Raw genomic sequence first — 18,592 nt, 5'->3', positions numbered from 1 at the left:
GTGAGGGAGAAAAAAAAAAAAAAATCCGCTTAGGATTTGGGCATATGTTCAAAAAATAAACGGACCATAACTACACACATTGTAGCGGCGCTCAACTGGCTGCGGGCCTATTTTAAAATGTGTAATAAATCTGATGAAACTGAGCTTGTTTTTTTTTTGTTTTTTTCCTAAAGAAACTCTTCTCCATGTAGCTTCTTTTTTTTTTTTGTGCCAGCCATGTGCGCTGTGTCTTCCTTTGAGAGATACAGTACGAGATGAGTCTTTTTTTTGGGTGCTCTCCAAACTCCTATGGCTTGGAAGGTTTCCCCGTCTGCAGGTGAGTAGCTGATTGGACAGATAGAGGTGTGGAGTGCCCATCCCTCCGTGGCATACAGGGTCGATCACCTTGTCCCACGGGCCGGAAACACGCCTTGGCGCGACGCCCACCGTCCCCTCTATGTCTGTCTCGCTGCCTGCTCTCTCAGCTCAATCTCAGCTGACACAGATGGCTAAGGCCCAACCTTTACACCAGCAAAAACTCACAAATTCATCATCAAACATGCTCCACAAAGTTGGAGCAAGTTGCAACCTGCGTTTGGATCGTGAAGGTCACAGACTATATCTGGTGCCCAAGGGCTTCATCCTGGTAAAAGCATCTAGATAAGTTTGGGTGTCGTTAGATTTGAACTGTCATTTATCGACACCTGGCTGAACAACACCCACATTTAAACTGCGCTGGTTCATCCCTCCTTTTTGCGGCTCACTGATTTCCTATTAGTGGGACCTTTGAAAAACAACAGTTTAGTGGAGTCAGGCAGACAAAACTCTATTTTTTTTTCCCCCAAAGCTAGCTTGACCACTAACTCCCCCTCACAAATCTCTCTCTCTCTCAATTTCTCTCTCCCTCCCTGTCTCTCCCTCATCCTTGACTTTTCAGCATTCTGCCCATGCTACCAGAAAAATCTCAATATAACATGGATCGTGGTTGAACTCTCCATTTAGTGATGTGGCAGTGTCTGAAGTGGAGAACCAGAGAGTTGCAGATCTCCAGTATGCAACAGGGTAACCCTGTCTGGCTCAGATGAATGATCTGTGGTTTTGCAAGTAGTGTTAGAGTGGCCCAGTCAAGGAGCTCCAAGACTGGTAACCAGCTCAAAAGGTAGGTAGGACAGCAGAGTGCATTGACACCAATGCACCAGTCCTCCCTGCTGGTGCATTCTGTCAGGTGGCAAAGTTTCAGTCAAATTCTCTGGTGCCACAACCTGCAGTGGGCTGTTTGTTGCCATGTTTGTTTGGTTTTTTTTTTATCACATGCAGTGAGAAAGAAATGGAGAAAGATATAGAGTTCTGAAGCAATATGCTTTATTTATTTATTTGTTTGTTTGTTTATTTATGCATTTATTTATTGTCTCCATGACAAATCTGGGCATGTTTAAAGCAAAGCATCATGTCCAGTTCTGTGAATATATGTCTAAGCTTGGCTCGTTTGTATAGATGGAAATGCAAGATGTGTCACATCCTTTTGGCCATGCCGCCCTGTGGATCAAATATATAAGACTCTGCCCAAAGAGTCTCTCTTGTTTCCTGTCTGCAAGTGTACGTGATAACCAAACCCTCATGTAAGCAATACTCTTATGACGGAGTTATTTGTCTTGCATTGACTGATATTGTGGTGCATGCTATGACCTGTTCCATGTCAAATGTCTTCCCTGGAGGCCAATGAGATGGTGGACAGACGTGTCTTCACAGTCTGTGTGTGAAACACTATACCTGTCAATAGCTTTCACTCCACTTAAGTGATCGATACACGGGGGTCTGATCGGAGGAAAGGCGTATTAGCACGTTCAGTTTCAAACGAGCTGTAGGTGTAGGTGCCGTTTTTTTTCCCCTCGTAAATGTTTCCCATTAATCCTTCCCTTTCCGTTCTTGAGCTATTTGTGTTCTTTCTGATGCAGTTCAGCAAATTATTTATTTATTTATTTATAAATGTGGATACAGTCCACGACGAATAGTGCAATTGCTTTTCCCAAGAAGCTGCGGATGTCCTAGGTGTATTACCCTGCTTTTCTGAATCCATATCCCATGATGCATTACTGTCCTGTCTCCCTCCTAACAGATTGACCAGCTTTTCATCAGCTTTGATGAGAAGCCCCAGGGGGCGGCCTCCCTAGCCCAGGTCCACAAAGCAGTGCTGCATGATGGGAGGACTGTCGCTGTGAAGGTGCAGCATCCGAAGGTGCAGACTCAGAGCTCCAAGGACATAGTTGTGATGGAGGTAATTACAGGATCAGAGGGCTTGCCGATGGCTGGCTAATTCTCACACTCAGTCACTGTCAGATGCTGAGGCATTGCTTTGATCAGTATGAGCTCCAATTCACCTCCCATTAGAATTAGAAAAAAAAAAAAAAAAAACTGAATCCATCATTCATTCTGGTTTTCAGCCATTCGATTGCACATTCATCCATGCAGTTTTCAATTCCATCTGTATCGGTGAATTCATATCGGCCGTGTCTTAATTCTGTATGCATTTTCAGTGGTCTGGCAGATGTTGGTTGTTTTAACTGACTTTGCCGATAGACCGTAAAATGATTTGTGTGTGTATGTGTTTTTTTTTTTCTCTGTCTGTCCGTCTCAGTTCCTCCTTCACGTGGTTCACTGGCTCTTCCCTGACTTTGCCTTCATGTGGTTAGTGGAAGAGGCGAAGAAGAACATGCCCCTGGAGCTCGACTTCCTTAATGAGGGCAGGAACGCTGAGAAAGTGGCTGAGATGCTTAAACAGTTTGAATTTTTGAAGGTTTGGGCAAACACACACACACACACACACACATATATATATATATATATATACAGTCGGCCCTCCGTATCCGCAGAGGATTGGTTCCAGGACTTCCTGTGGATACCAAAATCCGCAGATGCTCAAATCCCTTATATAAAATAGTGTCATATTTGCACATAACCGACGCACATCCTCCCGTATACTTTAAATAATCTAAAGAATACTTGTAATACCTAATACAACGTAAATGCTATGTCGGTAGTTGTTATACTGTATTGTTTTGGGAATAATGACATGAAAAAAAAAAGTCTGTACATGTTCAGTACAGACACAATCACCATAGCCTAACTATATAATACACGTCAGCAACAACGAAATATTTTCTTTCTATCAACGCTTACGGATTGCTTTCGTTTAATGGCCTGAAATACATGGAATAAAACACAGAATATTTAAAATACAAGAACATATAGAAAATATAATCATAAATAGAGAAAATATAAATGTTTTAAAACACAAGTGGTGAACGAACGCGACACAAGGCAAACAATGTTCAAGCAATGAGTGCTAGAGAGAGACTGAGGATCTGTGAGATTGCGGCAGGTCAGAGCAGGGTATGTGGATTCAGCGTAGTGCTCGGCACGCTTTTTGGAACTTTCTGGATTTTTTTTTCCCAAATGTTTTCGACCCATGGTTGGTTAAATCCGCAGATGCAGAACCGCGTGTATGTGTGCGTGTGTGTGTGTGTGTGTGTATGTATGTATATTTAATATAAAATATACATACACACACACACACACACACACACGTATATATAGGATATATACAGGATATGTTATTGTATGATAGCATGGACGAATACCATTATTACCTATAGATGATATCGTAAATGTCGGAGTTCTTGAGATTTTTATACAGACATCAGTAGTATTTGTACTAAACTTCTCCTGTCTAGATCTAAATGAGGTACAAATACGCAGATTAACGCAAAAGAGCTACAACAGGTACTCTGTGCTTGTTTCACAAGTTACAAGTACAATTCCCAATAGTCAAGCATTCTTGAAACTCAGCCTCAGAGCGGCCGCGTCGCTCAGCAAGCCGCCATGCATTAGAAAAGCCCTATATTTCCCCGCAAGAGGACTTCGCAAGGTAAATAATCTGTCATAACAACTGCCAAGTGCTCCCAGACAAGTCCCTTTTCATTTTTAATGAATAACAAAGCGACCTGGCTCGCCCTGCCGGATAATGAGAAGTGCCGGGTGTACACCCAGAGATCTGCAGCTTTAATGCAGGCTATTAGCTTTGTCAAAGTGCTTGACAGCAAAGCAACAGCCACCATGTCAGGAATAAATCCACACTGCTCTGAGACTTGCTCCGCTCACTATAACAAGCGGGATTATACAGCGGGTGCTCGCGTGGAAGAGTTACTTTTTTGGGGGGGGGGGGGGGGCATGTGGCATCTTATGAGCGCAGACGCGGTTGAGAAATGACTCTGTTTACATAGCACAAGGAGCACGTTATCACCGACATCCTCACGTCAAAAACATAGCGTGAGGGAGGGAGTAGGGTAGAGTGTTAGGTGGAGGTAGTGATCCCTCGCGAGGTACCTTATTAAGACAACACAGCCAGAATCAAAAATGAGATTGAAAAAAAGAAAGAAGAAGCAAGTTAGCAGTTAACAGGATTCAATGCCGACTACGCCACATGTTTACGTTGTCACATGACCATGGGGCAGCGTGTCACAGTAGGTCGTACAGCCAAACCTTTTTTAAGCTAAGTTATATCAGAACCTGGGCTGAAGCTGTTATCATCTCAGTTACCCTCGGATTCGTAAGACATTTCAAAGACAAACAAATTATCTAATGAACCTAATGTATCAAGCGTGATATGTCGAAGAAATGGACTGCGTCAAAAGAAACAAACAAATAACGTGGGAAGATATTGTGCTTTTCATTTAATATTCAAATAAAAAAAAAAAATAGAAGTTTAAAATTATTTTATCATATGTCAAGCTCTACATGGTTCAAATCAGGCACCGTAGAATAATTGCATGTGTATGTCGTCAGTTCAGGGAGAGCTAATACTGGTTAGGTTCTATTAGGTCATCTTAGGTCTCGTATTGTTCTCCTTTCATTTGCCCTCTGTGAGGAAGTTCGCCTATTGACTCTCACCAGAAACACCAATATTAACTCAGGTTATAAAACCACAGCTAAACGCTCCTGTAGAGCTTTTAGATCACAACATATTGTTTATAGCGCTAAAAGCCATGGCTTTGTGAAATTACTCTAATTCTAATACCTCTCAGCAGTTGATATGCTTTGATTTAAAAACACAAAAAGTTAATTATTCTGCCAATCAAATCAGTCTGTTCGCAACCAGATAGATGCAGAGCCCTGTAGTGTGGTATAAAGTGGGCCTGGTGCTCCCTGTGAGAGTTAGTGGGGTTTCTCTCTGCTGGTTAATGACAGGTTTTGAGGGAGGGAGAATATTGCTTCCAGAAGTTTTCTTCAAGAAATTAGAGTGTCGAAGAGCACACGATAACATCTTCCCATTGAGTCAAATGCCTTTGGGAGGAAAGAAAAATAGTTTCAGGAATGGAAAAAAAAAACTCCATTTGCCTCCATCCCTTGCTTTAAAAAAGTAGAAGCACAGAATAACAGCAAAGTTAAAACTAAAACTTTAACATTGGACATACTCCGGTAAGAAGTCATTGGAGCATATCACTGATGGTATCATATTATCCTTTTTGTTTAGATTCCAAAGATCCACTGGGATCTATCCACCAAGCGCATTCTAGTTATGGATTTTGCAGAGGGGGGCCAGGTCAATGACAGGGACTACATGAGGAAACATAATATTGATGTCAATGAGGTAAGACACAGGTCTTCATATCTATTTACAACTATCTATTGTAACTTTGATAAGTTCTGGATGTTGTTTTGTGCCTCGTTAGTGCATGTACATTTAGACTGAATTATAATGAGAAAAAAAATTTTTTTTTGAAATATGGAAGTAAAATTTTTGCTAAATCTCTCGCCCACATGCAGAGCGTCTCTGGTCTCTGAAATGCAAACTACTCAGCCTGATGTATTATCACTCTTATTCCATTCCATTTTTTTTCAAGCCTTTAGCAGATGAACACTGAATTAAACACTCTCTTTTTCATATTAATATCGAGAACTGTTTGTCCATTGGTGGATTCAATTTATTCCGCTCTGCTGCCTTTGTCAGCAGCCAGAGTGCATGAGAGAATGAGTGTCTATTAATGCAACGTTTAAGTTCACCTGACTCCAAGTGTGAACATATACAGGCATAACAGAGTGTCCTTCATCAAAGCACAACACAATATCTTATTAATCTCTGTGGAACAGGCTAATCTAGGGCTGGTTGTTCTGGGACTTTGTATTAGATAAACAGGAGGAGACAGGCAGAGGCCAGGCTCCTCCTGTGGAGAATGCAGAAACTGATGCTAATGGATTATCAGTCGATTGGTTAGTGTCTGTTCACAAGGGCATATCTGGCAAGGAGATTGCTACTGTATGATTATAATTTTCTCGCTATTTGATGATTGGGAGAGTTGAGGGAGACTTATGTCTGCGTCAGATAACTAGGAAACACAAGCCACTCTACTCACAATCCAGAAAAGGGGTGGGGGGGGGGGGGAATCCACACCCTCAAACCTCACTCTTAAACTTTTGCAGTTTTTGCAGTTGCAAAGAGAAATGTCTCAAAGGACAATACACGGCTTATCTTCTTGTCCCCTATCTGTTAAAATGATACAAACAGACTATTACTTACAGTTTTTTTTTCAAAAAGAGTGTAATATTAGTTTCCTTTTAAGTTAAACTTGTTGAAGTAATTGAACTTTACCTCCGATCTACTTGAAGTTCTACTTGACTTTCTCCACTGAGTTTTCCCATCCATATTTCAGAGGAATACTGAACCCAAAAGTTCTTTTTTCTCCTGAATTTCTTCCCTTCTCTCATGGTTTTATGTCAGAAAATATAGTTTAGCAGTAAATTAGTTTGTTAATATGAAGAAGTAAATATACAGGAAGAGTAGTTTAGTAGTGACTTTGGTTTAAATGCTTCAACTCCCAACAAAAGCAACTTCTAAGTGCACTATCCCTCTATTTGCCTCTGGTGAAATGTAGCATAAACACAAAGTGAGAAATAAATAAAGCTTTCAGTTGGACCAATTTTTAGTCACTCCCTCGTATTTCTCTTTTCAGTGTTTACTTCAGTATTTCAATATATTCTGTGCTGCACCTACAACTGCAAAATAAGCCATTTCTCTTCATAGCAGCTCACTTCATGCATACACAGAGAGAGAGAGAGAGAGCGAGAGAGAGAGAGAGAGAGCGAAAGAGAGAGAGAGAGAGAGAGAGGGAGAGAGAGAGAGGGAGAGAGAGAGAGAGCGAAAGAGAGGGAGAGAGAGAGAGAGAGAGAGCGAAAGAGAGGGAGAGAGAGAGAGATGCTCGACTGCTTTCTGAAAGCCTGCAGAACGCGCAGGCTTTGTCGGATGAATAAATGGAAACATTTTAGCACCTGATTTGTTTGTGTCGCTCTGCCATTATATTTCATCGGGCTTTTTTGTCTCTCTGAATTAATATGCACATTTGGTCCCAGTTTGTTTTGCATAACTCATGCTGGCTTTAAACAGCAACCTTTCCTTATCACTGTACACCCAGGCATCAGTGTGCCTGACAGACAGGTAAATATGGGCTTGCTACTGCCTTCCTAAGCCAGCAAGCCACAGTTAAAGGGCACTACACCCCTTTGAAAGATGGGAAGGAGGGTAGAGGAGAAATGTGGATGGTCAGATCAAAAATCTATCATATACACACCCTCTCCCTCTCCTTCTCTCTCTCTCTCTCTCTCCCTCTCTCTCCCTCTCTCTCTCTCTCTCTCTCTCTCTCTGGATGTCTCTCCCCTCTCTTCCTCTTATCTGTGTGCAGCCATCCCCTCACTCATCTTCATTTTGGTCCTCTGGTTGGATGTTGAAGTCTTATTTAACCTCACATACTCTCCTCTAGGAAACGTTCATCACTTTTCTGTTTTTTTTTTTTTTTTTATCCTGTACGTCATCATTTCTGTCATTTTCTCTCAACTTTCTTGGCAAGTTTCAGTATTTGATTAAAGATTTTAATCATTGTGTATGTGACATCAGATTGGTGGCTTTTTTTTTTTCTTTTAATGAAAAAGAGGGGGCTATATTCATTTGATTCACAGAGCTGAATGCATATCTTGGATGTGATTAAAAAGGGAAGATGTTTAAAAAGGGGCCATGCAATATGGTAGCTCAGCGTGTGTTTATGCTATCAAAGGCCTTCCCCCAAATCAGATTCACGGAACGTAATTACTAGTGTTTTTGACTTCTTCCTTTCCTTTCTTACACCCCAAAGCAGAGGCTCTATGTGGAGGACTGTCATTTGAACATGGGGGGTATTTGTGAAAATTTGTGGATCCTTAGCGTTGCTAACTTTGAAGAGACTGAAGACGCTCGGAAGAGAAATTTGAATGAGTTTGCGGGTGTGAGTTACACATGACATCTGAATGACATTTTTTACAGGAGAGCTTCTGGTTTGAACAAAAGAAACATGTGTGGCTTATGGAAAAATGGCATTTAAAATGGCAGCGTTTCATGGTTGAAGCTTAGCTCCTTAACATGCTCATGCAAAAATGGAGGTTACTTCTAGGAGCGTCTACAGCAGACTCCCTGACCCTGGGCAATACAGTTTCTTAGGCAAATATTAGCCCTGAAATCTAAAACTATGTCACCTCTTTTAACTGAAGCAAGAGGTGTGATTGAGCAGTTTTTGTTGTATTTTGATAAATGTTTTCTATTACACACTGTCAGAGAATAGAAGGTCCATGTGGATGCTGTATCTACAAGCCAATCTGTCAGGTTTTTTTTGCGCTCGATTCATGTTTAAACACCCAACTGAATCCTTGCAAATTCTCAACCCAATTAAATTTTGATAAGTGGCTCTGAATCCGCTGCAAATGGAGGGTAACCCTGCGGGAAATTAGTGCTGTGAAATTTCAATCAATGTGAAATTTCATACTGACATTGGATTTTGGGAATCCCAAAGCATGTGTTTAGACAAATTTTATTAGACTGAGAGTAAATCATATTGACCATTTAAGAGTGTTTACTGTAGAAAACAACTTAATCATGGTTAAACTTTAAATCTGATTTTTTTTCAAGGTGTGTACAACTTTGAAATGAAGAGATGGACAAACAGCTGACGTAGAGTTTTGGAGGATGCAGTCAGTCGAGTGTTTAAAAAGCGGTAGAGTAGAGAATTGGTAGTGTATAGAACGCTATAGAAGCTTGTCCCTGCTCTGCACACAGACTCACTCTCCACAGACTCTGCCCTGCTCCACAGCCACTATCACTTATTCACCATAAAGAGGTCAGAATCCCAGGGACCTCAATCTGTCTGTCTTGATTGATACCCCCTCGTTCTCTCTGTCTCACGTTGTCTCATAGTCTTTCTCTTTCTTTGTCCTTCCACCTGTCTCTCTCTCTCCCTCTCTCTGTCTATCCTCCATTGTCTCTCTCTCTCTCTCTCTCTCTCTCTCTTTCTCTCCACCCCTCTCCTTGAAAGTCTGCCCACATCGCTGATATTCTACGCCATTCTGGTTAAAATAACAGTCGCCATTGAGTGTCATCTCTGCTCACATATGGTATTCGTACAGTCTATAATTTTTGTTATTTCTTCGAAATCTCAGACTCCGCTTTAAGGGAAAAAGAAAAAAAAATCTTTCACGGGGTTGTGCGAGGTATTCGTGTTCAGGTCTGCCCTCCTCAGGTCCTCTCTCCTCCTTTTCTTCCTCTTCTTCCTCTTCGTCCTCTTCTCAGCGATGTGGACTACATTAGAGCTACCGAGCATGTAAGACGTTAGTCCCAAATGGACCCTGAATAAGTCGCCATGATTAAAGCCGAGGTAATACGGGCTCTTCTCGAAAACCTGTTCTCTGCAACCTTGACTAATGTCCTCCGCAGTTCTCATTACTGATGTCCAACCTCGCGACACTGCTCTCTGGCAAAGTAAATAAAGTAAACAGTGTTCCCAAACGTTTTATCAGGCCGAGAGACTGGGCCTGGCATTAGCCAATGATGATGAGAGTTATTAGACAGCTGATGAGATAGATACGGAACATAATAAATGACAGAGTCCGCCCCTGAAAATGGATAGAATTATTAACTGACTGTGGCATCTCTGAGCTTCTGTGTGGGAGCTGGCGTGTAAGTAATCAAAAGATTGATGATGGCTGAAATAGACTTTTCTCTCCGCTCAGCCGGCGTGTGTATAGAATGTTTGAGGAGGCTCTCTTTTTCTCCTCCTCTCATATTCGGACCTCCCCCTTTAAAAAAAACCCACAAAGTTCTTCAAATGTCTTTAAGACCTGTAAGGAACTGTTTTGGAAAAGGAAACAAGTTGTTCATGTTATTTTAGGATCCTTTCACTGCGGTATATTGCTATGCGCTACGCAGAAACTGATGAGAGACAAATGTTAACATTAATGTGGACAGAACTAAGCACGATTTTATTCCAAATCACCGTGGATAGGAAACACATGTATATTTCTATAATTTATTACAGAAATTAGAGGTGTAACTGTTCATCTTATTCACGGTTTCCTTTGTACCTGTTGTATCTGTCATTGGGCCAGAGTTCTGTTTGTATCACGGTTTGGGTTGAAACAAAGAAATTGAGTCAACACAAGAACCAAACTCTTTCTTTCTCTTTAAACATATACAAATTTAATAAAAACAGCAACAATGGGAATGAAAGAAACTCACCTTCAGTTCCCTTTATTTTTAAGTTCTTCATTAAAAAAATGAGCAACAAGTTATTTTAAGGCTTTTCTCCATGGAAATGAGTGAAATCTAAAGAAATCTAAACATATGTGTCTTTTAAGTTTGTTCATCAAGAAAATGACAGAAAGAATTCCGCTGTCCTAAATGACGGCAAAACCGAAATACTGTCACGTCGTCAATTTGAATAAGGCAGGAAGGTCCTCAATTTCAGGACTGTCGCTAGAGCATGCTATTTCAGCAGAAAAAGAAAAACATGACCATTGCAAAATAATGACCTATTGCCCTGACCTTTTTTTTTTTTTCCGGATCAATAAACAGCTACCTCGATCTAAGAAAAACAAGTTCCTGCTTCGAGAAGCCTAAAGATTATATCCACTTTACTTGTTTATGAGAGTGCATATATTACAAATAATTTACGTTATCTACGGTCTGAGTAATGACACCGTGTTTTTCTTTATTTAAAATGGGTACTCGGACCGACATCGGCGTTGAAGCTCTTAACGTCCGCTTTGTTAACACCTACGCGCACCGCATGACAAGCATGGTGTGTGTATGTTGAAACAGTGAGAAATGAAATGGGAAAAAAAAAACAAAAAACACAAAAAAACAATAATGACTGATGTTATTCTTGATCATCAAAGTACAAACAATGTGGAATGCTCTTCTATACTTAGAGCACTGGTGGGGTATCACGTCAAGGAAAAGAGAAAAAAAAAAAAGTAAAATTCACAGTTCACTACACAGGTACCATGAGCTGAATTGAGGACTACAGAAATGCGGGGTTCTCTTTCGGTATATAGCCATTACAACCCCAGTAGAAATACTAATAGTTTTGGACACAAGACTGCGCAAATGTATCTTTCACATCTCTCCTGATTTCTTCACAAAAATCTATGCTTTTTTAAAAATCTCTGAATGGACAATGAAGTTATCATAAATTAAGCGAAAATTATTATATATTGTATATTTGTATTTACTTATTTGTTTGTGTGTGTATTTATTTCTGTTGGAGGATTGTATGGGCTATGCTTGCAGTTTCTCTTTTTTTTTTTTTTTTTTTTTAGTTCCTCCTCTTCACTCTCTTTTCATGAGTCCTTCTGGATCATTCCTTAGGGGATTAGCAGTGAGAGACAGGGATATATCAATTTTAATGAGATTCCCACACCTTACTCAGTCAAGCACACTAACAGTGCACTAAAACTAGCCATATGATCGCCATCTTTCCTCCATCTCTCTCTCTCTCTCTGTCTCTCTCACTTTCTTTCTCTCCCATCCCCCTCCTTCCCTCTCTCTCCATCTCCTTTTCTCTCTTTCTCTGTCGTCTGTAGCTGTCCTTGATTAGCCCTGTTGAGTTCTCCGGCTCATGTCCCGTTGGAACTTTCTGTGCTCGGTGTAGTGAGGGAAAGTGACCGTGATGGGCGATTAAATCCTGATGCGCTCACCGTTTATTTCACACTTCAACACTGGACTCCCCCCCCCCCCCCCCCACCCCCCCCACCCCCCTCACCCCCCTCAGTGCAGTGACTGGAATGATAATCCAGACACTCTATGTCAGTCTTGTACCAGTACAACACAATGATGTTACATCACTGATCAATATGAAAATGATGTTCTTTAGGTATGTCTGGTCTAAGCTGATTTACTAGCCTCATTTGCAGGTGTGTTTTAACCTGCAAGATAAGGATCAGAGTCACCTTCTGTTAAAGTGAGTGTTATAATCTAGAGGATAATCTGACGCAATATGTAGACATACGCTAATGATTGCACTGTGTGGGTTTCCTGCCGTATAGTTTCAGGTGTCCAAGCAGTTTTCTGTCTTAGCCAGTGAGACTATTTTTCCTTTACGCATTATCATGTCATCATCTTTAAAACTCTCCGTCGCAAGTGGCATAAACTCCTGTCTCCATACCTTGATTTAGTTATTCTGTGTTCTGTGTAAATCATACCGAGTCACACTCCCCAGCACTTTGGTTCTTTTGTCCATCTGGCTGTCTGTCAGTTTGTTGTTATTATTTATGTGATTATGATGAAGTATATAATGATGCTGTTAGTGGCACAGCTGTCTCAGAGCACTAGCGGTGCTGGAGAGCTGCCCATAAACTGTGAAGTGTCTGTCGTTCAGCTCAACGTTTATTAAAAGGCTCAAGCCCAATTATCTTCCTTAAGAAATTGAATCCCTTCTAAGGATTTGAGCTCGGAGAGGTCCCGCTTAGAACTGTTTGCCACTCCATCCAAAAAAAAAAGAAAAAAAAAAAAAGCCTTGTTGGGACAATCCACACAATTCAAACATTTCTTTAAGTTTGTAGGAGTTTGAAATGCTTTCCTCGAAATCCACAGAGAACTATTTCTTTTATTTTCCCAGAGTCGTCCGAGTTGCAGCGCTCTCGGTCCCTTAGCTACGTTATATTCCGTCCGTTTTGTGAAGTAGTTTTTCAGTTTTCTGAGAAAGTAACAGTGACAGCTGCAGAGTGCCAGGCTGTGGTTTTTTTTTTTGTTTTTTAGATAGCGGAGTTGGCTCGTCTCCTCTTGGGCTCTGTTCCTCAAATTCAACTTTTCTTGGTTACTTGGAGTTATACGTCTGATTCGGCCCTTCCCATCGCTCCCTTTTTTAAAATTTTTTTTCTTTAATAAATTCTCTCTGCCGTTGCAGGAAATGCAGTGGAGCATCAATTTCAATATTGGCATTTTAATTAAAGACTTTCAATTTAATGTCAACTCATGTATATTTTTTGTGTTATGTTCACATGACACGTTACAAACAAACAAAAAAAGGATGGTACACACCCACATTGTTCACTGTTTGTCTCTATAATGGTAACTCTGTGATTATGGTAATGCTGCAGCAAAGCCTCCCACTGCAGTCTGTTTCTGATAAGAGAGAAGATGAGGGTGTATAGGTGCTCATCTTGACCAATGAGGGTTGGGAGAGTGAAGGAGGAGAATGATTCATATCTGAGAGCCTATATGATCTAAGCCTCCCACTGAGAGATGCTCATTACGGGAGCTTGGCCTCTTCCTAGCGTTTCTGCCGTGTTGCGTCTCAGTGTTTCCCCAGCGTTCCCTCTACGTTTCCACAACCTGCCTGCCATGGCCACTTACTGTGACAGATCACTGTCACCCAGGGAGGCCCATGCGGCTTGAGGCCTAATAAAAGCACAATCATTACAAGCAAAAGTGACAGCAAGTCTCAGTGGATTCACACTATGGATAGAGATACGTGGATTAAGCGACAGACTAGTCTCTGAAGTAACGATGGATCGTTTGCGGCCAGTGCACGTTTTCTGTGTGTGGATAATATGGTTTTGTTGTTAATGCTTGTGAGCCTATTAATAAATGCAGCTTCGAGCTGAATTTAGAGCAGTTCACTCTCAAATATTACCTAATACATACCCGCATGAAAGACGCACTTTTTTTTTTTTTTTTTTAGAATTGTGTCGTATATCACTTATGTACTTTTCTTTAAAAAGTATGAATAAGCTCTGGCCTGGCGTAATAATGGCTACAGCAGGGCAAGACAACCCTCTGTGTTCAGGGAATCAACTCAGGCGTTTGCTCCAAAACTCATCCAGTAAACCTCATTGTGCCATTCAAATAGTCATTGGAGTATTTTACGCTTTTAAATCAGGTCTTTTGGATTATGGTTGCAGCCAAAGCCTGCATGGACAGCTGCCCCATAGAAAAAAAAAAAAAGGTTACCTGCCCCTAGTATAAAGTAGTAATTCATCAGTCCAGTTGTGGGTAGTGTTGAGAGAGGCTGCGTTCCTCTCAGCTGTGGTTCCATTAAGTTTGAGAGTAACGGAATTTGACCTCTGTTCGACTCTCCATTGCTTTTCTGTGCAGTGCTGATGAGTGTGATGTAGAGCAGTGAAGGAGAGGTCAAATCCAACCTTCAGTCACACACTGAGGAACAGCCAGAGAGTCACAGTCAAACTGACAAATGAGAGGATGAGGGAAACAGACTCTCCTAAGAGCCGCAGCCAGCTTTATTGTAACTGATGGCTTTTGTCAACAGAGGAGAGGAGTTTTTTTTTCTTTTCTTTCCTCTCTTTTTCTTTCTTTCTTTTTTTTTTTTTTAATGCCCACACGCCTCAGTTTAGAACAAGAGAGGTTTTCAGGGACTGTTATATTTCAAAAAACCTGATAGAGTTGCAAACCCACAGAACTTGTAAACCCACAGAACGATCCAGATTGCGTGGAGATTACTTCCAGTGCTTTTGTAACATACATCGGTACATCACTCATGACTGTACGTAACACCACATATCTCCATCCGTTACTGTCTCAGCCCCTTCAAATTAATGCTCTATGAAACGCACAATCATCACTTAGTATAATCATCACCTAGCAGTGCCACGTTATGAAACATGTAATGCTTAGGAAAGAGTCTGACATTGAGAAATTGATCCTCGGTCAGTATTTTCACATCTTTTACGTGCACCACACACCCAGATGACTGTTTTAGCCATCAGTGACAAATGGTAAAGACAATAATTAATTGGCATTAGAAAAGGCAGGCATCCACAGGAGCTAATTTGTTTGCCGTCCATGTCCTCTCTTCAGTTTAGACGTGTGTGCGTGCGTGCGTGTGTGTGTGTGTGTGTGTACGTGTGTGTGTACGTGTGTGTGTACGTGTGTGTGTATGTGTGTGTGTATGTGTTTGTGTACGTGTGTGTGTCTGTCTGTATGCGCGCACACGTGTGTGCTTGATTAATGAACTGTTGGAGCGCAGCTTGCCTCGCCTAAATGCCTAGAGTTGTTTTATATTAGTGGAAGGAACTGGAGAGCGTTCTCTCGGTGCTCAGTGGTGGATGGCAGTCCGGCACATCCGCTGCAGAAGGTGACTTTGATGCACTGATTTTACATGCCGGTGTTAGCGAGAAGCCTTCTGTAAAATCAGATTTTAAAACCTTTTCACACATTCTGATAGTGTCACTATCGGTATATGTAAGGCTACCAACTGTTAAGACATTTATTTATATTAGAGAGGTTTGGAATTTTATTTTTAATGTTCATCAGAGGCGTCACTGTGTCATGGTTATCCTGTATTTGGGTCAAACGTTGGCATCCTAACAGGAAATCACAGCTGACAAGCAGAGCGGAGGTGAGATATTAGAGAAGACAGCTTGTCTGAAAGAAGACGACATGCCTACAGATTGAAACAAACACTCCTCTCATTACCTGAATTTAATCTCAGGCCATTAAGCCGATCGCGCGCTTCTCATCGTGGAAGTACACAGCTCCAAAGTCATAAAAACAGCTGCTACTTTATGTAATGTTCAGCCAGTATGCCGTTTTCTGTTAACAGTCTGCCTCACGCTCACACTTCAAGTGCTCCTCTGTGCATTGGGCATTGAGAAGAGGTCAGTGGAAACCATACAAGCAGTACCCTAGAGATGGCAACATGTCCTGCTGTTAATGAAAAGCTATTGTTTCTTATTGTTATTGTTACAGGACTTGTAAATAGAGAGACAGAGAGACACACAGAGAGAGAGAGAGAGAAAGAGAGAGAGAGATGAACTGTGGTGATGGACAAACACTTATCTTCCTCCAAATCTACCCATTCAGCCATACACGTGCCAGTGTCTGAAAGCAGTTCATTAGATTTAGTGCTGCACAAGCTTAAAAGCCTTTCTCTTTGTCGTGCCTAGTATTGATCAACAGAGGACAGTTAGACTTGAGTAGATTACAACAAGAAGGTTTAAATAAATCTGTTTTTAAGGTAGTTAAATCCAATGACATTCACTTTACTTTGGCCCTGTAAATAATCCAATACAATCAGTATTATTGCGGAGTGTGACGGATATAGTCGGGTTCTCAGAACAGGGTAAAGAACTATTTGTTTCCAAAAGAAGGTGAGGTCAGCTTTGAAACTAATATGTCAGTCAACATGTGCTGCGTGTTATCTCGATCTTCTGATGCAGAATATTAATTAAGCATAGATATAATTATTGTTTTATAGTATTCAGCATTCAGTCATACAAAGACTTTATGTAAATGCTTCAGCTGCATGAAACAGTAGTCATGAAATGGGAGTGGCAGTCAAATTGACAAGAGAAATATCCAGAAACTCACTTCACATGTTATGATATAGCTTCATTCATTCATTCATTCATTCATGTAGTTTATTTTTTTCGTATGGCCAGTTTTGAGATTTGATATTGTATGTGATCTAAAAAAAAAAAAAAAGTTATGACCAAAGTGAAAAAAAAAAAGGTTTGTATGAACTATTCATCTGAATTCACTTTGAGATTCAGATGATGACCTTCACGCATCACAACAATATATACTCCACAGACATCATGGTTCCATATGGGGAATATTTTTTTCTGTTCTCTACAGTCTCCAGTTGCAGTAATTATGCTGTCCCCTCAGAACAATTTGGCGTAGTTAGATGCGACAGGCCAGCTGTGTTTGGGTTATGTTCAGGTATAACGCTCTGCTCTAGTCATGTGTCACCCTGGTCAAGCAGTTGCACTAAGAAATTCTGCCTCTCTTTCTCTGTGCCTCTATTTCAGCTATGCTGTTTGTTTAATGGTGCGTAAGCGGAGAAACATTGCATTGTTGAATCATATTGTAATCCTATCTGCTTTTGTGAGGGATGCCATAACACGCTTGAGATGCAATGTGTGCTTGGACATCAGTAGGGAAAAAAAACAAAAAAAAACCAACATGAAACCACAACCCAATCTCCATCTGAACCAGGAGATCCTTCCTGGCAGGCAAAACTGTATTCTTTTTTTTTTTTTTTCCCTGTGCCCTGCAACATGACCCACATCCGTAAGCAAGTGTTAGGCAGAACGGAGGAGAAAGAGAAGAGAAGGTGGCGGCCGCTGCCTCTCCTTTGCTGTCTCACTTTCCTAAGGCTGCTATTTTTAGAGTGCTGCTGAAAGGAGCTGTCCTGCTCTTATCCTTCCACTAAAAATCCACCCCCCCCCACCCCCCCCTTTCCGTAACAGCACGCTATGTGGGAGACGTGTGAACACAGTTTTGGACAATGAGACAGACTACAGGAGTAAGAAATCCTCTGCTGACTAGGTGTGTCTCCCGTCGGCTTCCCTCCTCACCCCCCCCCCCACCCCCCGCCCCCCCCCCACCCCCTTCGTGTTGTGCTCAGAGCGCTGTGCGCAAATTTAAGGAGCAGAGCTAATTTGCTGAATTTGTTGGCTTCCAGCAGAGATGACCCTTGTTTTTTCTCCCTCTTTTGTATTCTGTGCTGGTGAATTTGTCAGGGCGCACAGACACTCCATTCTCCCAGCAGACTCTGTGGTGATGCTGGCGAGGAAACAGGCTTATCAGCCTGGTGAGATAGAAAAATAGAAAATATGATTTATTCTTTGTGTGCGCTCCTCGGCCGTTCACTATGGAAATGTAGAGAGAAGGAGAGAGGATGATCCTGGAAATTCCTAAACAGAACTAAAGACGGTGTGTGTGTGTGTGTGTGTGTGTGTGTGTGTGTGTGTGTGTGTGTGTGTGTGCGCGCGTGTGTGTGCGTATGTGTGTACATTGGAGAAAAAGAAAAAGAGCAAGAGAGAAATGGAGTGCAGAAGAAAGAACAAGACAGAGAGAGAGAGAGAGAGAGAGAGAGAGAGAGAGAGAGAGAGCAAGAGAGAGACAGGACCTTTGTCACCACTTTGCAAACTAATTTTGCACTTCATTGATTCAGCCTCTAATCAATTACATTTTTTTTTCTATTTTCTTTTTCTTTTTTTCCTTCTGCAGCAGATAGACTTTGGTTTGTGTGGCTGTTTGCTCAGGTGGAGCATGTTGGTTTTATTGCCACATTATCTATCACCAACACTCATAGTATTAGACCTTGTTTTAACCCACCCAGGCACAGTCTTCTAGAGTAATCTCCATTTATCATCAGCACTAAAAACAAATATTGCCTTTTCTGAACCTCTCTGACACTATAGTTTGTACCAATCACTGCCTCTTTGACATTTTAAACCTGTATCATCACAATTACAAGTTTTCAATATAAACTGTTTGTAAATGTAAATATAGACT

At 41.3% G+C, this 18,592-nt stretch overlaps 1 protein-coding gene across 1 annotated transcript in view; it reads left to right on the top strand.

Annotated features, from left to right (window-relative positions):
• adck1 (aarF domain containing kinase 1) overlaps nt 1-18,592 on the top strand; it is an 88,675-nt gene that overhangs the window by 48,693 nt on the left and 21,390 nt on the right. The window contains exons 4-6 of the mRNA XM_030787108.1: nt 2,096-2,254; nt 2,615-2,773; nt 5,510-5,626. Of these exons, the coding sequence (XP_030642968.1) occupies nt 2,096-2,254; nt 2,615-2,773; nt 5,510-5,626 (435 nt within the window). The remainder of the gene's footprint in view (nt 1-2,095; nt 2,255-2,614; nt 2,774-5,509; nt 5,627-18,592) is intronic.

The sequence above is a fragment of the Chanos chanos genome, chromosome 1 (genome assembly GCF_902362185.1).
Source record: "Chanos chanos chromosome 1, fChaCha1.1, whole genome shotgun sequence".
Taxonomy (NCBI): Eukaryota; Metazoa; Chordata; class Actinopteri; order Gonorynchiformes; family Chanidae; genus Chanos; species Chanos chanos.
Note: the sequence above shows the minus strand (reverse complement) of the source record. Positions and strands in the feature narration are given on the sequence as shown.